At 37.6% G+C, this 22590-nt stretch overlaps 1 protein-coding gene across 1 annotated transcript in view; it reads left to right on the top strand.

Annotated features, from left to right (window-relative positions):
* ITPR2 (inositol 1,4,5-trisphosphate receptor type 2) overlaps nt 1–22590 on the top strand; it is a 534949-nt gene that overhangs the window by 250328 nt on the left and 262031 nt on the right. Inside the window, exons 27-32 of the mRNA XM_081250074.1 lie at nt 3412–3501; nt 3622–3747; nt 8594–8716; nt 9356–9556; nt 11881–12132; nt 14983–15108. Of these exons, the coding sequence (XP_081106200.1) occupies nt 3412–3501; nt 3622–3747; nt 8594–8716; nt 9356–9556; nt 11881–12132; nt 14983–15108 (918 nt within the window). The remainder of the gene's footprint in view (nt 1–3411; nt 3502–3621; nt 3748–8593; nt 8717–9355; nt 9557–11880; nt 12133–14982; nt 15109–22590) is intronic.

Below are 22590 nucleotides of genomic sequence, written 5' to 3'. Positions count from 1 at the left end.
CTTAGAGAATTTTGGCATCAACCTAAGAAAACAAAACCTCACTGTAGTTATATAGTTTACGTATTTCTTAAATTCCCCCAATCTCTGTTTTGGGATCTTCTAGATGTTCTGTAGGTTAGTATTTTTGTTCGGTTTAATTACATTGAATTATTTTCTGAAACTAAAGGGGGCCATTTGTTGAATTCTCCAGCATTGCCTCCTTTTGTTGACTGCTGGCAATTTTAAAGTAAAATAAGTTTTGTTCATCATTCCCATACTTAGAAAGTTTAGCATTGTCTATATCCTCCCTTGAGCAGAACTAGAGAACATAGCTTTTTGTACTGTAGTACATCTTCCCTGAGATTACTTTTCTTAAAACAAGACAGTTGCTTTTTCTGCAGGCCATTGTTTGAAAAATAGACTTAAATATATCTGCCAGAGCTTTACCTGTATTTCTGACTGATTTTTTTTAAGTTGACATATGTCAGAAAGATCTCCTTTCCACCTTAGGAGCTGTGTCAGTCTTTAGACTTGGTAGCATCTTAATCCTGGCTTGGAATACAAAGGTGGTTTTCTTTAATATTTCTTCTCTTCCAGAAAAAAAATGAATATGGCCTTTTTAAATTCAGCCTTCACCTTTGTGATCAGAAAAAGGAACTTTAATTATATTTCTAGCTTTGCAATTTCTATTTCTCATCAATAAATTATTTTTGCTATCAAATAGAAATGCTGTTTGTCTCATGCTCTGACCTCCAGCCTCTTCCATCTAAACAGTTTATATTTACATGAGCCACTTGGGCCCCTTCCCTCTTCTACACTGGCTTCACTTACATATATAGTTTTACATTTTCTTCTACGACTTTTTCAGATTCACTTAGTGTTTATTGTCTTGTAGACAATATCTCCCATTCTTTTTTCTCCTTTATTTACCTGGGGTGGAGATTGGATTGCTTTCATTTTCTTTCCTAGGATTTATTAGCATAGATGACACAACCCTGGAAGGAAACAGTAACAGTTTGAATACTTTCAGTGTTTTTATTCTTTACTTTTTGCCATTCCAGTTCCATTGGGTGAAAGAGATAAGGTGGTCAGAAAATCTTGGAGAGTATCCTGTCATAGTAAAACAAAGTGAGATTTAAAGGAAATGGTAGTGAGCCATAGAATCAGATGCCAAAGACAGTTTTAGTAATTGAGTCATTGACACATAAAAGAATTTTAATACAGTAGATTATTCTCTTGAGGAATTTAAGTGGGGTAGTAATCTGAGATGCAAGACTACTTCCCAGAATGGGCGGTGTCACAGAAAGTGCTTGGTTGGCCTCAACTTGGCCGTATTTTCAGAGAGTTCAGAAAGAATCAGTGGAGGGTAGAAACTGTTCGTGCACAAGAAACAGAGGAAGCAGAGAGAAGAAGCAGGGGGAGATGGAATTTAAAAATCCGTGCTTCCAAAGTTCTTTTTCTCTGAGACATAGCAGGGAAGGTAGACGGTTTTGTAGATGATACTGGACATTTTCAGATGGAGAAAAGGCAATGTCATGTAGGGGAATTTCCTTATGCTCAGTAAAATGGGAAAAGAGTTACTTGCTAGATGGAGTTCAGATTGGGAGCCTCCGTCTTGGACAATATTTGCCTGGAGAGAAGTCAAAGAGGAACATGGAGCTTACTGAGCAGTGGTGATGGCACCGCATGGACCAAGTCACTCGCCTACTTGAAGCCTTCCATCAGAATTCTTTGACTAGCAAGGAAAATATATATTTTTTTCTCTCTTGGTTTGCATTAATTTTGTGACTTTTCATGGAACACAGTAGGAAAAGCAGGGACAAATACAATTTATCAATTAGCTTCATATATGTTTTACTTTTTCCTGAGCTTAGATTGGAGTCCCCTTTAACTGTGAGTCCAACACCTTCAATGTAGTCAGGACTTTCCGGTGTTTTTTAACCCACGTTGAACTTGACATTTGTCCCAAGTGCAATTTTGTACCTGTTGTAAATCAGGGAGGTGGTCAGGCCCCACTCCATCTAATTGTCCACTTTTGCAACATGCTTTGTCAGTTCTTGTCATTTTCTACACACTGTTGTGCTTTTCTTTCTACAGTGCCTTTGGCTAAGGTGACTTCTTTGCCTAACAAGTGTCCCCCTGCCCTTCCACACCTCTCTCATACTTAACTAAGTAGTTTTCATCTTTCAAGACCTTAGCTTAAATTTCCCCTCCTTCATAAAGCTGTCTAAAGCTATAACTAGCCTCTGTCTCTCTCTTTGAATAGTGAATTCTGCTCAGTTCAAATCTTTATTTTCATATTTCTCCCTGTTTTCTTAGGTAAACTGTAATTTTCTTGTGAGAAGGACCATATCTTCTATTTCTTTTATATCTATTCACCATTGCCTAGTACCAGAAATGTATTGTCTTAATAAATGTTCAGGTATTAAATTGCTTGTAAGTGATGTTTTATTTTCATATGGTGACTCCAATAGTTGATATTTAAAATATGTAACTCCCTGTATTTGTTTTTTTATTATACTGCTACAGATAATGGTTATTATAATGAAATGCTTTTGGTGTTTCAAGTCCTCTTAATAAGTTTTATTAATTTAGTAATTTAAAATACTATTTTTAAATAAAGAAAAATTATTTTTTCATTTTCATGATTCTGTACATGGTTGGTTGGCCCCCAGTCATGACTCTTAAGGATGTCATGGTAATCTGTCAGAGAATTCTTGGGTTAAGGTGTTTTTTCCTCCCACCCCTGAAGTGTTTTTTTTTTTTTTTTTTTTTTTCTTTGCGGTATGTGGGCCTCTCACTGTTGTGGCCTCTCCCGTTGCGGAGCACAGGCTCCGGACGCGCAGGCTCAGCGGCCATGGCTCACGGGCCTAGCTGCTCCGTGGCATGTGGGATCTTCCCAGACCGGGGCATGAACCTGTGTCCCCTGCATCGGCAGGCAGACTCTCAACCACTGCGCCACCAGGGAAGCCCCTGAAGTGTTTTAACATGTCATGTTATGATATGCTCCTTCAGTCTTTTTTTTTTTTCCCTGAATTTCATCCCTAATAATAAAATTATGCCTCCTATTCCCTGGATTTTTACTATTCCTTTTCCTATAGGCAATATAAAGTCATGATATGTCTGATACATTTAGCATAAGGAAATAGACTGATAATGTTACCTGTAATACCCTTTCCTTTTAAACTTAACTCATTAATTATTAGTAATGCCATAGATCTTGTAATTGGTTGTTGTTGGGAAGTCGTCATTTGCATGACTCATTTAAGCCAAGGAGCTTCTTATGGGATAAAAAATACCAAGGAAACATTTAAGTTGAATAATAAATTCATCACAAAATAATTGCAAGAAGTATTTCTTATTTATTACAAAATAAATAAATTTATTACAAAGATATATAGGGCATAACATACATCTTTGTGTTTATTTTAGGACTCAAACATTTTAAGTCCAGTGCAAGATGGAACAAAGAAACCTCAGATTGACAGCAATAAGAGCAACAACTACCGGATTGTAAAGGAGGTCAGCAGATGGGAAATATTTCTGTATGAGTTTATACTGGCATGGCAAAGAAGTTTTGTTCATTTATTATATTTAATATTGTATTTGTTATATTTAATGCTTTTCTTCTTCTTTGGAAAGATTTTGATTAGGCTAAGTAAACTCTGTGTACAGAATAAAAAGTGTCGGAATCAACATCAACGATTACTGAAAAATATGGGAGCCCATTCAGTGGTGTTAGACCTGCTGCAGATACCCTATGAAAAGGTAAGTTCTTAGGTACTGTTTTTCTTTTTAAATTTTGATACAATTTCAATATAGCAAAGTTACAAAGACTTTTTTTCCTTGAACTATTTGCAGGTAAGTTGCCAACCTGATGCCCTACCACCCCTGAGCCCTTTAGTGTATATTCCCTACAAGCATAACCAAGTAACAACCTTCCAGATCGGGAAAGAGCATCCCACTCTACTGCTACCTAATCCTCACATGCCATTCACATTTCTCCCATCATCTCAATCATGTCCTGTTTGACAAAAAGATCCGCTTCAGAAACAGGAGCTGTTTGGTGTTATGTGCGTTTAAATCTCCTCATGCTGGAACTCTTTGACATTGACACTTTTGAAGACAGAGCAGCTATTTTGAAGACTGTCCCTTAATTTGGGTCATTTGATGTTTCCTCGTGATTCGATTCAGTTATGCATCTTTGGCAGGAACGTGACAGAAGTAACACTAAGTTTTTCCCACCACTTCCTATCAGGCAGCATGCGATTTTGATTTGCTGCATGACCAGTGATGTTTACTTGGGTCACTTGGTTAAGGTGGTGTCTGCCAGGATTATCACTGTGAAGTACTCAGTTTCCCTTTGTAACAAATATTCTGTGGTGTGGTTCTTTGAAACTAAGTAAACATTCCATTTTTCAAACCAAACTTTCAATTTATTCATTTATTTATTTTTATCAGTATGGACTTACAGATGCTTGTCTTATTCAATAGGTTATATTAGGTTTCTAGCACTGTTTATTTTGATTGTCCCAGATTTGGCCAATGGAGCCCCTTCAGGCCAGCTGACCTGTCCTCTAACAGGGTCCCATCATTCTTCGAGTAGTTCCTTGCTTTGTTGCACATTAAAATATTCCAGGCTCCCTTGCATTTTTCTTGTTCCACCTCTGGAATTAACCATTTATTCAAGAAGCCCCAGTTCCATTTGGTGGAGAATGGTATTTGGGAGAAAAATTCTGAGAACTAAATGTACTTATTGCTGTGGAGGTTTGCCCCTCCAGGCCCTTTAAGTAGACAAATCTAGAGAATATATGTGTGTGTGAATATAGTTATTCTCTTACTCCATCTCGTCTTCCATCACCACTGCTGCCCATTCCTCCTTATGAATGCCCTCTTCACCTCACTCAGGCTCTGACCCCTCCACAAGGGTGGATGCCCTCTTCATCTCTCTTGGGCACCAGTGTGCCATGCCAGGCTCCTCTCTGTGGATACCCTCCCCACTTGAACTTTTCACTTCTCATACTGGATTGCCCCCTGTCTGACTTAGTTACATTTTAATATGTAAATTTATAAGGTGGTATAATTCAAGCTAGGTTAGATAATGCAATAAAAGAATTATTGAAAAGCAGGAAAAGGTATTAAACCTTAAAGAAGGTATTAAAAAAGGTATTTTCCAAATTATTATATCTTTGATATTGTAACATGGGCATTGGACATGTGATCAAGTCCCTTTTTCTACTATTTAGTATAACTGTAGTGTTGAGTATTTTACTACTACTTTGTGTTTGGGGGTTTGCTGTTTTATTATTAATCATATTTTTATTGAAGTATAATTCACTTAAATATTATATTAGTTTCTGGTGTACAACAGAGTGATTTGATACGTCTATACATCACAAAATGATGTGACCATAAAAAGTTATTACAATATTATTGACTATATTCTCTATGCTGTATATTACATCCCTATGGCTTGTTTATTTTATAACTGAAAGTTTGTACCTCTTAATCTCCCCTACCTAGTTCACTCATTCCCCCCGACGCCGGTAACCACTAGTTTGTTCTGTGTATCTATGAGTCTGTTTCTGTTTTGTAATGTTTGTTCATTTGTTTTCTCTTTTAGATTCCACATGTAAGTGAAATCATACAGTATTTGTCTATGTCTGATTTATTTCACTTAGCATAATACCCTCTAGGTCCATCCATGTTGTCACAAATGTCAAGATTCCATTCCTTTATGGCTGAGTATTATTCCATTGTATATGTATATCACTTCTTCTTATTCCATTTGTCTGTCAGTGGACACTTAGTTTGCTTTTGTATCTTGACTATTGTAAATAATGCTGTAGTGAACATATGGGTGCATATATCTTTTTGAATTAGTGTTTTTGTTTTCTTCAGAAAAGTACTCGAAGTGGAATTGCTGGATCATATGATAGTTCTATTTTTAATTTTTGAGGAAACGTTATATACTGTCTTCTGTAGTGGCTACACCAATTTACATTTCCACCAACAGTGCATACGGGTTCACTTTTTTCCACATTCTCACCAACACTTGTTATTTGTTTTTGATAATAGCCTTTCTGACAAGTGTGAGGTGATATCTCACTGTGGTTTTGACTTGCACTTCCTTGATGATTAGTGATGTTGAGCATCTTTTCATGTGTCTGTTGGCCATCTGTATGTCTTCTTTGAAAAAATGTCTATTCAGTTCCTATGCCCATTTTTTTAAATCAGGTTGTTTGTTTTTTTGATGTTGAGTCATATGAGCTTTTTTGTATATTTTGTATATTAATCCCTTATTGGATATGTCATTTGCAAATGTCTTCTCCCATTCAATAGGTTGCCTTTTCGTTTTGTTGATAGTTTCCTTTGCTGCACAAGAATTTTTTAGTTTGACTAGGTCCCATTTGTTTATTTTTGCTTTTGTTTCCCTTGCCTGAGGAGACAGATCCAAAAAGTATTGCTGAGACCAATGTCAAAAAGTGTACTTCTCATATTTTCTCCTAGGAGTTTTATGGTTTCAGGTCTTAGATTTAAGTCCTTAATCCACTTTAAGTCTATTTTTGTGTATGGTATGAGAAAGTAGTCCAGTTTGATTCTTTTGCATGGAGCTGTCCAGTTTTCCCAACACTGTTTATTGAGGAAGCTGCCTTTTCCCCATTGTGTATTCTTGCCTCCTTTGTCATTCCTTCCTGATGCATTTCTACCACTCTTCACCAGCCCAGAATGTCTAAATCAAGTGATTTTTACTTGCATCACCTAAAGCTTAAATAAAAAGTTGAAGAATTTTTCTACACATCACTGAAAATCACATATAATGTGGCATCCTCTCTCTCAGAGCTCATTCCTTGGTTAATTGACCATAGTTCTTGGGTTTATCTCTGGGCTTTCTGTTCTGTTCTGTTGATATATGTGTCTGTTTTTGTGCCAGTATCATACTATTTTGATCACTGTAGCTTTGTAGTATAGTTTGATATCAGGGAGCATGATATCTCCAGCTTTGTTCTTCTTTCTCAAGATTGTTTTGACTATTCAGGGTCTTTTGTGGTTCCATATAAATGTTAGAATTATTTCTGGGAAAAATGCCATTGGGGTTTGCTCAGTTTTGATACCTAGATTGTTCAGAAACAAACAAAAAAAAGCATAAGACGACAGTTTCAAAGAAACACCAATTCCAGTAGAACTGGCCCTGATGTCCTTCTGTGTGGCTGGCTTTTCTGTGGGAATTGGGTGTTCCTGCGGCTTTGATGTCTTTTCACTATCCCTGGATTACACATATAAAGGAAAATGTTAGTAGATTTTGAAATAAAAACTTCCTATTTTCAAGATAGGAATGGAGTTTTCTGGACATATTTATTAGTCTGGTTAGTTCATCCCTATTTTCAACGTGAGGAAGTGAGTCTATTAATGATCCGAGGCAGTTTATTTAGTTATAGATGGCATAAAATACAGACTCTCAGGTTAGGAAAAAAGAAAACATTACATTCATTGAATATAAACTATTACTCAAAACATGAGTCCATTTTGTATATCTGACACTGACCACATTACCTACCCAGAAAAATTTTAGGTTGTTTCAGTGATATTGTTAAAAGACCACTTTTAAAAAGAGAACTTTGCATTCTTTGTGAGTTTTGAGACTGAAGTTTCTTATTGAGATTCTTATTAGCAATGAAGTACCTTATTGTAGGACTTTGGGAAATGACAGTGAATAAGGAAACAACTTAAGAGTGTGTGTGTTAAGAAAGAGGGGGACAAAGAGAGAGGGGAGAAGAGGAGGTCAGAAAGCGAAGAGAACAAGGAAAAGAATGAGATGGAAAAAATAGACAAAGTAAGTTGCAAAAGGAGGGTGCGCAGAGAGGGGAGAGGAGAGACTAGAGGTAAGGTCAGAACTATATATACAGAGCGAAATTTACAGAGTGGGGAAAAGAGGGCAAGTGAGTGGAGAGAAGAAAGAGTGGGGGCAAAGCAGGAGGACAAGGGAGTGAGAGCAGGAGAAAAGGAGCAGAAGGCGCCAGAGCAGGAGGGATAGATGCCTCCTGGAAAAGTAGAAAGGGAGGAGTTGGAGAAAGAGGGGGATAGAGATGGTGGGGAAGGAGGAGAAACAGAAAACAAAAGGCACAGGAAGGTCCAGGTACATGGAAACACTGGGAAAGATGGGAAATCCAAGAGAGGGGAGGAAAGAGAGGGATTGGAGGGTGCAAGACAGAAGAGAGCAGAACCCAGGAGAATGAGGGGGCCAGAGAGAGAGGAAGGGGGGACAGCGGGGGTGTGGGGACAGAGGCAGGGGAGAAGAGGCAGCTTTGTACGGAGATGGGAAATTGTAGTGGACAAGCAGGAAAGTTGGGGAGAATTAGAGATGGACCGTGAAACAAAAAGGGGGAGGAAAGAGTGGAGCAGAACAGAAAGGAGGAGAATTAAGAGAAGGGGAGAGACATCTACAAAATGGGGAGGGTGGATGGGACGGGGTAACCGGGAGAGGTGTAGACACAGAAAGGGGAGCATTAAATAGTGGCATGGAGGAAAAAATGCATGTGCGAAAGAATATATTCTTTGATAATATTTTTGCTCCTGTGTTTCTCTGTATCACGTGCTACTCTTTAACTTCCAGAATGATGAAAAGATGAATGAAGTAATGAATCTGGCCCATACATTCCTGCAGAATTTCTGTCGGGGAAATCCACAGAATCAAGTTCTTCTCCATAAACATCTGAATTTGTTCTTAACCCCTGGTGTAAGTATTTGAGAGATTTCTAATATTTATAGTAAGGTGTCCATCTCATTCGTTTTAGCAACATTGATGGATAGAATTTTATTCATCTTCATCACCACATTTTTTTAACTTGTAGGCTGTTCTCCTCCTAAAAGTGAATATCTTTTATTTCCATTAAGGAAACATTTAAAGAAACATGAAAAATTACACAGATCTTACCTGCAGATGACAACTTCATTTATATGTACATAGTTTAATGTTAGGAAAAAGATGTGGTAGGACAAACTTTGATGCCATGAGTAAGTTAAATCTGGAAAACTCAAAGGTGGAGTTAACTCTGCTCTGTAAAACATGTGTCAGCGAATACTAAGGAACAGCTACTTTTGAACAATACATAATTAAATTAATCTCAAGAATACTGTTGCCAACTTGTTGACCTTTATAATAAGCTCCGTTTTCCAACTAAATTCCTTTGTGAGCTCAGGTTTTTTTTTAAGTGCTGAATAATCTAAATGCACTTTGTAGAACACTTGCACAGAAAACTCACTACAGTTTTGCGTAAAATAGGAAACTGATTACAAGCTGTGCAATTGGTCTAAGTACTGTAGAATAGAAAATTGATCTTGTCAGAGTTACAAGGGCACGTTCCTCTGTGTGTAGCTCCTTGAAGCGGAAACCATGCGGCACATCTTCATGAACAATTACCATCTGTGCAATGAAATTAGCGAGAGGGTTATCCAGCACTTCGTGCACTGCATTGAGACACACGGCCGCCACGTGGAATACCTGAGGTTTCTGCAGACGATTGTCAAAGCAGATGGTAAATATGTGAAGAAATGCCAGGATATGGTGATGACCGAGGTATGTTCTCAGTTTGCATTTTATCAGCTTCACATAAACAATATGCTCAAATATGGGTTTTCTGTTAATTTAGAATGAAAAACAATCCCCCAGCAACATAGGTTTGGAAAATAAATTAAGTACGACTACTTAAGCACAAATGTATTTTGCTTAGACCTAGGGAAGTAACGTATCATAAGTTGATGTTATAATTTTCTAGGAGTTTATTTTTTTTTGATTCTTAATGAATTTGTGTATTTTAAATAATGGGTAAAATCGTATGAAATGTTATAGGTTATTTAGAATGAAAGTGATTAAATTTTATATTTTTAAGTTTCAATATATAACAAAATTGGATTAAACTCTGCTTTTCAAGTGCCCTTATTACTCGGTTCCTGAAACATAGAATGGGTGTTCTTTGCTACTATTTACAGGGGACTTTGAAGGGAGTGAAACTAATGAATAGAAATTATCCATCAGTGATTCATTATATATGGAAACTTAGCTATTTAGAGTAAGTTAAAAATTTAAGAAAAGCAAATGGATGAAGTACTTCATTTATTTTGCCCTTTTCATTATGATGTTTGTCATTGAGCAAGATTTATACAAGGAATGGGTTACTCACTGGGAACCAAGTGATACTTTGGAGAATACTTTGAGCCTGTTTGGGTAAATCATTCCTCTGTGACCTAATGGTTTTCTAAAGGCCTGTATGGATTAGGCAGCTTTCAAACATGGCTACAAACAAGTTATATAGTAGATTATATTGATTTGGGAGGATTTTCATAATTATGTACCTTAAATTTGAGAGTGGGATTAGTTTCTGTATTGGTACAATGTGAGTCCCTCTTGCCCCATAGAAATGTTAAAGTTAATTCAGCTTGAAGCCTTGAATTTTAAACGTAAATTATTGTTATTAACATTTAAGGAGCATTTTATACTTGTAAAATTTACCTCTTATCTCTATTTACGTTAACATTAGCCCTTCATTGCCTAGAAATGTGAGAATTAATTTGATTTTGGAAAATCATCATGGAAAGACTTAAAATGGGAAAGCAGCAAATAGTTAAGCCAGTCCTATGGCATTTATTAGGTGAAGCATTTCTATGTGTAAAGAAGTATTTATAATATTATATTAATATATAAATTTTTGACCCATATACATTCACTTTCAACAAAACTTTCAGTGTAAGCCAATTGTCTTGTCAATTTAAATATTTTACCAATTCAAGTAAAATAGAGAAAAAAATTACATAATCTGTCTTCTCCACCAAAATATTTTACATTGGGGTTAGAAACTTGGTACTGTAATAGACAATAAGAATTGAGGCCTGCGCAGGTCCTGACCTGTCTGTGGTTTGGGGTTGCTATCTGCCTCATAAAGCAAAGTAGAGGGTTTGTCTTCTGGGAAGACAAAAGTCTTCTCTGCCAAAACCTCTTACATAGTTGGCATCTTCCAGGAATTGGAGGGCAGGGACTGAGACCTCTTGAGTCTGGGTTTTCAGTTGAGGTAGAGAGAGAAGACAGTGGTTATGAAGTCTGGAGTGGGGTGTAGTTACCTCCAGAACTCATCACTGTTAACTCAGCCTGGGCTTCACGACAGTCAAAGTGGATTCCTCAATAAAATAATAATACAGTTTCCCCCCAAAGTAGACAAGGCATTACGGTGATTGAGCAATAAAATTACCACCTGCTGGAATTCTCCACTGAAGTTATATAAACAAAACAGGGAGGAAAATTTATGTCCTAAAAGCCCCTACATATTCATTCTTTGTCTCTCTCTCTCTTTTTTAAAAGTTGTCTTTTTCTCTTCATTTCTCCCATCTCTGCTTTTACTGCCATTCTCTACCGACATCCATGACACGTGGAATCTCCAGATTCTCGTAGAGTTGCATTTGGTCCAGTGTACTTGCTTACTTATTCTGTCACTATTGAAGGAGATGGGGATATTTTATTCTATAGTAAAATTAGACTTACGAGATCTCTCATGCTTGGCAATGGAGTCTGCCATTTGAAGTAGAAGGAAGTAACTTCATTGGAATATTTTGCAGGTTTAATTTCAGTGGGTGACTCACTGAACAGTTTACTGTCATCTGTGTCCTTAATTCTTGCCCCTATCCACCCCTCCCATGTCTCTCTGACTGGTTTTGCTAACATTCATAACTAATCACTTGACACATGCCTAGAATCTTTTTACCATCCTGCCTTGGTGTAGTTCTGCATTTGCAGTGTTATCTATGTTTTTACAAAGAGATGCACATATTTCCAGATAGACCAAGCCTTTGGAAATAACTGCAAGGATGAACATTTGGACTGCTATGTTGACTCTCTTATTATCATTTCAGTTGATAAATGGGGGTGAAGATGTGCTGATATTTTACAATGATAGAGCATCATTTCCCATCCTTCTTCATATGATGTGTTCAGAGAGGGACCGAGGGGATGAGAGTGGCCCCTTAGCCTACCACATCACCCTTGTGGAGTTGCTGGCAGCATGCACAGAGGGGAAAAATGTCTACACTGAAATCAAGTGCAATTCCCTTCTGCCCCTGGACGACATAGTGAGGGTGGTGACCCATGACGACTGCATCCCTGAGGTAAGCCTGGCAAAAGCTTAGCAGCTATAGAATTGTTATTAATTTTTAATAAGTGCCAGAAGTCCTCCTACTATTATTTATAATGAGATAATATATTTAGTGAAGGAATTGTACTTAGCTATACAATTAGGAACATTTAAAAGAGCATAAAAAGTTTACTCTTTTGTTCTACAAGGAACTATGAAAGAGGATAAACCTTTTTAAAGTATAGCCGCTATTAGTTTACTAGAAGCTACTATAGGAATTTCTAGGTATGGCATTGTGATCAAACTGAAAAATTGACTTGTAATCTCTAGTATGTTCCTGAGCATAAAACAGATGCGTCATAAATAATTCACAGTGATCAATAGGAGAGGCTAGGATGGTACTGCAGGATCACTATCAGATTCTCTAGGTTTACCTTTGCTTTATGGAATAGATGCATTCTTGGAAATATGGGCACATTTTGCCTTATTCACACATCATCTTTTACCCTCCGTTCTTGTTTGGCATGACGGCAGGGAAGAAACTCATTAGAAGCTGGTTGTCTGCCAATAAGATTAACGAGGCTTCCAGGAATGTACATTGCAATAAATTTTTTCTTTTCTACCATTGTAGTGTATTGTTGCAAAGTTTATAAACATGTGATACACTAAATCCAAACATTTTATTTATTTATTTTTTTTGCGGTATGCGGGCCTCTCACTGTTGTGGCCTCTCCCGTTGTGGAGCACAGGCTCCGGACACGCAGGCTCAGTGGCCATGGCTCACGGGCCTAGCTGCTCCACGGCATGTGGGATCTTCCCGGACCGGGGCACGAACCCATGTCCCCTGCATCGGCAGGTGGACTCTCAACCACTGCGCCACCAGGGAAGCCCCCAAACATTTTAAATCACAGTAACTTAAAAAAGGCATCAGGTTAGGTTAACTTCCCTACTTCCAAATAGTCCTACATAGTGATGGACTTGAAAGTATATTTTTATGAAATTTTGTGGAATTGTTGATACCTCAAGCCAAGGGTACTTCATGACTTGATTGGTTTGAAATAAGATGGCAAAGAAAGGAAGCATAGTGTAGTGAGTAAGTCCGTGGGTTCTGTCTTTATTTGAGGTCCTGATTCTGGCCATGCAGTTCTCTCGGACAAACCACTCTAACCTCTTATATTCACCTACTTCACCCCTCTTCATCCTTCAGATCTTGATTCAAGCATTACTTCTTTAAGGAAGACCCTCCTGGCTTCCCATAGTAGAGTCTATAAGAGCCTATAATTTGAAATTTGATATTTGAATTTTATTAGTTAAACATATCTGTAGCCTTCACATTCTTTACCAAGATTATAAGCTAAATGAGAGTAACACCTGGGTCTGTTTGTAGTCACCATTATATTGTCTGAACCTGAACCTACATTTAATAAGTATGTTCTGAATGAATGAACGAATGGATTAAAGAATGAGTCAGAATCTTGGATCCATTACTTTCTAGCTGTGTGACTGATTCCAACAAGTTACTTAACCTTCTAATCTTCAATTTACACAATTTTGAAGTGAAATAATTATAATATGTACCTGATAGGGTTGGTGGAGGATTAAATTAAGATATTACATACAGACTGCTGAAGGTGTTTGGCATGTGGCAAGCACTGAATGCATATTAACTGCTGTCAAGATGATTATGATAATGCACCAAATGGCTCTGATGTCTCCGTGACACAGGCACCCTGCCATGGAAGATTTGCTTCAGACCTCAGTCAGGTAGAGATAAGTACTAAGGGCATGAAAGCTGGCCCTGTATTCCTTATGGTTCTAACTCGGATTCTATGAACCCTCTGAAATTGTTTACATGATTTTTTTATGTGTGTGCATTTTTCTGGGGAAGTTTATAGCATTCATCACATTCTTATACAGAGAGAGAGAGAGAGAGGAAAGAAAAGAAGAGATGAGAAAAGAGAAGAAGAGGAAAGAAAAGGAAAAACAAAAACTATTGCCCTATGCACTTTAGAAATGGTATATGTTGGTGAGACTCATGCCAGTCTTTTATGAGGAACTTTGCTAAATCTGGAAAGGAACTTTACTACATCTTAAAATAATTCAATTTTTTTGGTAAACTGTGAGCCTGCTTCTTCTCAGAAATAGTCGTTTAAACGCTCTTGAATGGCAATAAAGTATTATTTAGTCAACATATTGAAGCATTGTATTAGATCTTTCTTGGTTGCAAGTGACAGAAACCCAATTTAAACTAGTTTAAATTTTAAAAGGGAATTTTATTGGCTCTTGTATTTGGGAATTTGAAGAATAGTTGTTCACATGATTCAGGAGGTTCAAACAATGTCAGAATTCCTTCTATCTCTCGTTCCCTTTTCCTTTGTGGTTTTCCTCATTCTCTTTATCTGAGCATAATTTTCCTCCACACACCTGGAGAAGATGGGTCTTGGAGTCCAGGTTGACCTTGTTCCATTTTGACAGTGAGAGAGGGGGAAAGAGAGAGAGAGAGAGAGAGAGAGAGAGAGAGAGAGAATATGAATGACAGAGACAGAGAAGGGGAGGGGAGGGGGGAAGGGGAGGGGGAGAGGGAAAGGGAGTACTTTTGACTCCTAGTGTCTGAAATATGTTAGACTTGGTTTACATGAAGTTCACATTCTCACACCAGTCACTGGGCCCAGGGGAATGGAATACTAGGTCATGTGTTTACCCTGGGTCGGGGGTGGAGTGTTTTAGTAAAAGAAAGGAGATGGGAATGCTCTCTGGGCACACCCAAAGTATACTATAATTTACTATAGGAAATAACACAGTTTCACATAACCATTCATAATAGGTATTTGAAGATGAAGAATAAAGAAAAACTCACTTTCTTTTCTATTTGAAACTTGCACAGGTTAAAATCGCTTATGTGAATTTTGTTAATCACTGTTACGTTGACACTGAAGTGGAAATGAAAGAAATCTACACAAGTAACCACATTTGGAAATTATTTGAGAACTTCTTGGTGGATATGGCAAGGGTAAGTTACACGTTGATCATTAAATACTACTTCATGTTTAGTAAGGTTGTTGATATATATTTTGACTAAATAGTATCAAGCATTTGGATGAAAACTTAGAATGAAACCCCACTATGTTTGGATGTCATCTGTTACATTCAAAAAGTTGTGACTGAGTTTCATAAGACTGTGAGATTTAATGAGTTAATGTACTCAAAATGCCAGTACAGTGTATATGGCAGCAAGGTGTTCATTTTCACTTTTACAACTGACCCTAATGGCCTGTTAGTAAATGGAATTTTAGTAGCCTTTTTACATTGGTAAGAGATGATATTTGGCAGAGGTCAATTTGCATTTGACCTTGTATCATGAATGCAATTATAAACTATAGATGGAAGAGATCTCATGAGGTCTTTGATACTGCTTTCGGGCAGGTAGGTACCTGCAGACTATTTAGGACCCCGCACTGCCCACTGTTGCCTATTCCACATCTTCTTTGGGAGTGTGCTCCGGTACTTGAATCCTCTGCTGCTTGCACTCATGTCAGTCAAAATACAGTCTGCTTTTTACTTTGAGTCCATTTTCTCATGTTTGGCTTTTTGGGGGGTTGGGGAGGACACATGGAGCTGGCTGGCATCTTCTAGATACTGTCTAGCGTATGTTTTTGCTCTGTTAATATTGAGTAAATGAATTAACGAAGAAAGGAGGGAAGGAATCTTTGATAGATAGCACTTAATTTTAGTTAGTATATCTTAACCCCTTTTGTGCCTGCTGAATGATAATGTCCAGGGTGTATTATTTTAGTTTTTTTGTGGGGGAGGGATCTTCTCCAGTTTTCCCATTAAAATTATGGGACATAATGTTCAAATATGAGTTTCACTAATAGGAGATAGTGTATAGCTAACTCCTTAGACTTATTATGACTTATGGTGGCCTGTCCCAGTCCTTTGGCTTCCTACATGCCTGAGTGCTGGTAGTTTACATGGGCTTCACTTAGATGTATTAGAGGAGAGGGGTTAGTGAAGTCCACATGGATGGATGCTGATTGCTATCCATTAGCTCACTGCCTTCCTACAATTCTTTCTGGAAGGAAGGAAGGCTAAAGGGATATAATAAAACATTAGCTGCAGATCCAGACATCCAAGAGCAATCTCAGATAACAGAATACATCACATATTCCAGTCCAGGAACTCTTTTATTTAGTCAAGGCTCGCAGGTGGAATGTACTTATTTCGCCTTTGGTATGGGGTCGTGTGAGTGAGCTCTGCTGTGTTCACACATGTGTGAAGCAAGGCAATCCTGTTTTACTTCATTTCTGTAGACCTTAAAAGCCACTCGCTACCTTCCTCAGGTAGACCTGCACCTGTGGAGGAGTCATCCTGTTTTACACAGGACTTACCTACCACGCATATTGACCCCCGTGACCTTGTGAAAGCCCTTGTAAGTGACTGGCCACAGGTATCTCCAGAGACCTTGGAGTAAAGGGTGGTTTATGTGCTGGTGGCTGAGCTTTAAAACTGCACGTGCAGGAAGACGTTAAAGAGATTACAGACTGATTTGAAGAGTTGCACAGTGCTATGGACTAAAGATACGCTTGAAAAGACCAAGGTCACATTCTAGGCATCATGATCTGCAAAGCTGAAAGGATTTTTATTTTTAAACCAAAGAAGGCTTGATGATAACTGCCATTGATTATGCTACCTTGGAAACAGTCTTTCCATTGATGTGTTTATTCATAAGGCTAAAGGGTATATATTCTTTTTTCTTTAAAGTATGCATGTAGGGAGGATTTTTATTTTAGCTATTCAATATTTAAGTAGACATAGTGTTATTAGTATATAAAGGCTTTAAGGGAAGTTCAAGTTTTCTTGGTCTATTCAATCATTATGTCTAACCACAACAGCTTAACTATACTGCAGAAGCATTTTTTTTTTTTTTTTTTTTTTTTTTGCGGTACGTGGGTCTCTCACTGTTGTGGCCTCTCCCGCTGCAGAGCACAGGCTCCAGACACGCAGGCTCAGCGGCCATGGCTCACGGGCCCAGCCTCTCCGCAGCATGTGGGATCTTCCCAGACCGGGGCACGAACCCGTGTCCCCTGCATCGGCAGGTGGACTCTCAACCACTGCGCCACCAGGGAAGCCCAGAAGCATTTTTTTTCTTTCCTTCTTGTTTCCCTCTGATTTATAGTTTAAAGCAGCAACTCTCTTATCCCCTCATCAAGAATGACAAGGACTCACCCTTCCTACTTCAGGGAAGGGACAGGAAACCTGCCTTTTCCATATTTGGGATTTGTGTTTCTCCCCGTGAAGACAGATTAAGGAGCCACCACACACTCTCAAATTCAAGTACAAAAAAAATATGGTTAAAAAAGTAGAATGTGGCCTTTGAGGTGAATTTTCAGTTCAGTAGAACAGTAGCTCTCAAACTTTAGTGAGCAGGAGAATTATCTGCAGGATTTGTTAGAACACATGTTGCTGGGCCTCACTCCCATAGTTTCTGATTCAGTAGATGTGAGACTTGGCATTTTTAACAAGTTTTCAGGTGATGCTGAAGCTGCTGGTCCAGCGACCACACTTTGAGAATCACTGCAGTAGAGCTAGGTAGTTAGCAATAGGCATTTTAGAGTCATTAGCCAGACCAGAGTTCAAGTTTAGATTCTGTCTCTTACTAGCTCAGTTATCCTGGGCAAGGTACTTAGCCCTCTGACCCTGAGTTTCCTTATTTGTCAAATACATACAATAATAACACATTCGTTATGGCGTTACTGGGAGGATTCAATGAGATAATATGTATAGAGCTCTTAGCACATGCTCGGCACTTAGAGAGTTGGTGCCATCATCTATTTTATCCCTGTCACGGTTAACATCACTGGTATTATTACAAGGTGATATGTAGCCTTTAAAGCAATTTCAAGTAGCTTCCCCAAGACCTGATAATTATGTTGAGGATAACCTAAAGGAGGACCATCTTACACAGGCAAGAGCCACAAACCATGTTCGTGAAGCTGGACACACACAATAGTGACTTGATGTAGAGATGGACTAAATTCAGATATTACAACAAAGTTATGAAATCCTGGAGCAACTGATTTACATCAGTGAGACATGGTGAAGGTAATCTGGAGGAAAGGTATTTGATAAATTGGACCTAAAGAATCGTAGGATCTTAGGGTTGAAAGAGACTGGCAGTCCTACAGTTCAGTTTTTAGCACCTGCCTGTATATTTCCATTTACAATGATCTCACTACTTTTTTGTGAGACAACTGATTTCATTACTGTGCAACTTTAATTGTTAGAAACCAAAATTGAGCCAGATTTTTTTTTAATTTTTAAATTTTATTTTATTCATTTTCTTATACAGCAGGTTCTTATTAGTCATCAATTTTATACACATCAGTGTATACATGACAATCCCAATTGCCCGATTTATCACACCACCATCCCCACCACCCCGCTGCTTTCCCCCCTTGGTGTCCATACGTTTGTTCTATACGTCTGTGTCTCAAATCTCTGCCCTGCAAACCGGTCCATCTGTACCATTTTTCTAGGTTCCACATATATGCGTTAATATACGATATTTGTTTTGCTCTTTCTGACTTACTTCACTCTGTATGACAGTCTCTACATCCATCCACGTCTCAACAAATGACCCAATTTTGTTCCTTTTTATGGCTGAGTAATATTCCATTGTATATATGTACCACATCTTCTTTATCCATTCATCTGTCAATGGGCATTGAGGTTGCTTCCATGACCTGGCTATTGTAAATAGTGCTGCAGTGAACATTGGGGTGCATGTGTCTTTTTGAATTATGGTTTTCTCTGGGTATATGCCCAGTAGTGGGATTGCAGGATAATATGGTAATTCTATTTTTAGTTTTTTAAGGAACCCCCATACTGTTCTCCATAGTGGCTGTAACAATTTACATTCCCACCAACAGTGCAAGAGGGTTCCCTTTTCTCCACACCCTCTGCAGCATTTGTTGTTTGTGGATTTACTGATGATGCCCATTCTAACTGGTGTGAGGTGATACCTCATTGTAGTTTTGATTTTCATTTCTCTAATAATTAGTGATGTTGAGCAGTTTTTCATGTGCTTCTTAGCCATCTGTATGTCTTCTTTGGAGAAATGACTATTTAGGTCTTCTGCCCATTTTTGGATTGGGTTGTTTGTTTTTTTAATATTGAGCTGCATGAGCTGTTTATATATTTTGGAGATTAATCCTTTGTGTGTTGATTCATTTGCAAATATTCTCTCCCATTCTGAGGGTTGTCTTTTAGTCTTGTTTATGGTTTCCTTTGCTGTGCAAAAGCTTTCATGTTTCATTAGGTCCCGTTTGTTTATTTTTGTTTTTATTTCCATTACTCTAGGAGGTGGATCAAAAAAGATCTTGCTGTGAGTTATGGCAAAGAGTCTTCTTCCTATGTTTTCCTCTAAGAGTTTTATAGTGTCCAGTCTTAGAAATTTAGGTCTCAAATCCATTTTGAGTTTATTTTTGTGTATGGTGTTAGGGAGTGTTCTAATTTCATTCTTTTACATGTAGCTGTCCAGTTTTCCCAGCACCACTTATTGAAGAGACTGTCTTTTCTCCATTGTATATCCTTGCCTCCTTTGTCATAGATTAGTTGACCATAGGTGCATGGGTTTATCTCTGGGCTTTCTATCTTGTTCCATTGATCTATGTTTCTGTTTCTGTGCCAGTACCATATTTTCTTGATTACTGTGGCTTTGTAGTATAGTCTGAAGTCGGGGAGTCTGATTCCTCCAGCTGCGTTTTTTCCCCTCAAGATTGCTTTGGCTACTGGGGGTCTTTTGTGTCTCCAAACAAATTTATGATGATTTGTTCTAGTTCCGTAAAAAATGCCATTGGTAATTTAATAGGGATTACATTGAATCTGTAGATTGCTTTAGGTAATATAGCCATTTTCACAATGTTGATTCTTCCAATCCAAGAACATGGATCCATCAGTTGGTATCATCTTTAATTTCTTTCATCAGTGTCTTATAGTTTTCTGCATACAGGTTTTTTTGTCTCCCGAGGTAGGTTTATTCCTAGGTATTTTATTCTTTTTGTTGCAGTGGTAAATGGGATTGTTTCTCTGTCAGATTTTTCATCATTAGTGTATAGGAATGCAAAAGATTTCTGTGCATTAATTTTGTATCCTGCAACTTTACCAAATTCATTGATTAGCTCTAGTAGTTTTCTAGTGGCATCTTTAGGATTCTCTATGTATAGTATCATGTCATCTGCAAACAGTGACAGCTTTACTTCCTCTTTTCCAGTTTGTATTCCTTTTATTTCTTTTTCTTCTCTGATTGCCGTGGCTAGGATTTCCAAAACTACGTTGAATAATAGTGGTGAGAGTGGACATCCTTGTCTTGTTCCTGATCTTAGAGGAAATGCTTTCAGTTTTTCACCATTGAGAACAATGTTGGCTGTGGGTTTGTCATATATGGCCTTTATTATGTTGAGGTAGTTTCCCTCTATGCCCACTTTCTGAAGTGTTTTTATCATAAATTGGTGTTGAATTTTGTCAAAAGCTTTTTCTGCGTCTATTGAGATGATTATATATTTTTTATTCTTCAATTTGTTAATGTGGTGTATCACATTGATTGATTTGTGTATATTGTAGGATCCTTGCATCCCTGGGTTAAATCCCACTTGATCATGGTGTATGATCATTTTAATGTGTTGTTGGATTTTGTTTACTAGTGTTTTGTTGAGGATTTTTCCATCTATATTCATGAGTGATATTGGTCTGTAATTTTCTGGTTTTGTAGTATCTTTGTCTGGTTTTTGTATCAGGGTGATAGTGGCCTCATAGAATGAGTGTGGGAGTGTTCCTCCCTCTGCTATATTTTGGAAGAGTTTGAGAAGGATGTGTGTTAGCTCTTCTCTAAATGTTTGATAGAATTCACCTGTGAAGCCATCTGGTCCTGGGCTTTTGTTTGTTGAATGATTTTTAATCACAGTTTCAATTTCATTACTTGTGATTGGTCTATTCATATTTTCTATTTCTTCCTGGTTCAGTCTTGGAAGGTTATACCTTTCTAAGAATTTGTCCATTTCTTCTAGGTTGTCCATTTTATGGGCATAGAGTTGCTTGTAGTAGTCTCTTAAGATGCTTTGTATTTCTGCGGTGTCTGTTGTAACTTCTCCTTTTTCATTTCTAATTTTATTCATTTGAGTCCTCTTCCTCTTTTTCTTGATGAGTCTGGCTAATGGTTTATCAATTTTGTTTATCTTCTCAAAGAACCAGGTTTTAGTTTTATTGATCTTTACTACTGTTTTCTTTGTTTCTATTTCATTTGTTTCTGCTCTGATCTTTATGATTTCTTTCCTTCTGCTAACTTTTGGTTTTGTGTGTTCTTCTTTCTCTAGTTCCTTTAGGTGTAAGTTTAGATTGTTTTTTTGAGATTTTTCTTGTTTCTTGAGGTAGGCTTGTATAGCTATGAACTTCCCTCTTAGAACTGCTTTTGCTGTATCCCATAGGTTTTGGATCATCGTGTTTTCATTGTCATATGTCTCTAGGTATTTTTTGATTTCCCCTTTGATTTCTTCAGTGATCTCTTGGTTGTTTAGTAGCATATTGTTTAGCCTCCATGTGTTTGTGTTTTTTACGTTTTTTTCCCTGTAATTAATTTCTAATCTCATAGTTTTGTGGTCAGAAAAGATGCTTGATATGATTTCCATTTTCTTAAATTTACTGAGGGTTGTTTTGTGACCCCAGATGTGATCTATCCTGGAGAATGTTCCATGAGCACTGGAGAAGAAAGTGTAATCTGCTGTTTTTGGATGGAGTGTCCTATAAATATCAGTTAAAACTATATGGTCTGTTGTGTCATTTAAAGCTTCTGTTTCCTTATTTATTTTCTTTTTGCATGATCTTTCCATTGGTGTAAGTGAGGTGTTAAAGTCCCCCACTACTATTATGTTACTGTCAATTTCCTTTTTTATAGCTGTTAGCAGTTGCCTTATGTATTGAGGTGCTCCAATGTTGGGTGCATATATATTTACAATTGTTATATATCTTCTTCTTGCATTGATCCCTTGATCATTATGTAGTGTCCTTCCTTGTCTCTTGTAACATTCTTTATTTTAAAGTCTATTTTATCTGATATGAGTATTGCTACTCCAGCTTTCTTTTGATTTCCATTTGCTTGGAATATCTTTTTCCATCCCCTCAGTTTCAGTCTGTATGTGTCCCTAGGTCTGAAGTGGGTCTCTTGTAGACAGCATATATATGGGTCTTGTTTTTGTATCCATTCAGCAAGCCTGTGTCTTTTGGTTAGATCATTTAATCCATTCACATTTAAGGTAATTATCGATATGTGTTTTCCTATGACCATTTTCTTAATTGTTTTGGGTTTGTTTTTGTAGGTCGTTTTCTTATCTTGTGTTTCCCACTTAGAGAAGTTCCTGTAGCATTTGTTGTAGAGCTGGTTTGGTGGTGCTGAATTCTCTTAGCTTTTTCTTGTCTGTAAATCTTTTGCTTTCTCCAT

Source organism: Mesoplodon bidens, assembly GCF_964165515.1.
Source record: "Mesoplodon bidens genome assembly, chromosome: 11".
NCBI classification, from domain to species: domain Eukaryota; kingdom Metazoa; phylum Chordata; class Mammalia; order Artiodactyla; family Ziphiidae; genus Mesoplodon; species Mesoplodon bidens.
This window is presented reverse-complemented; position numbering and strand designations above follow the sequence as displayed.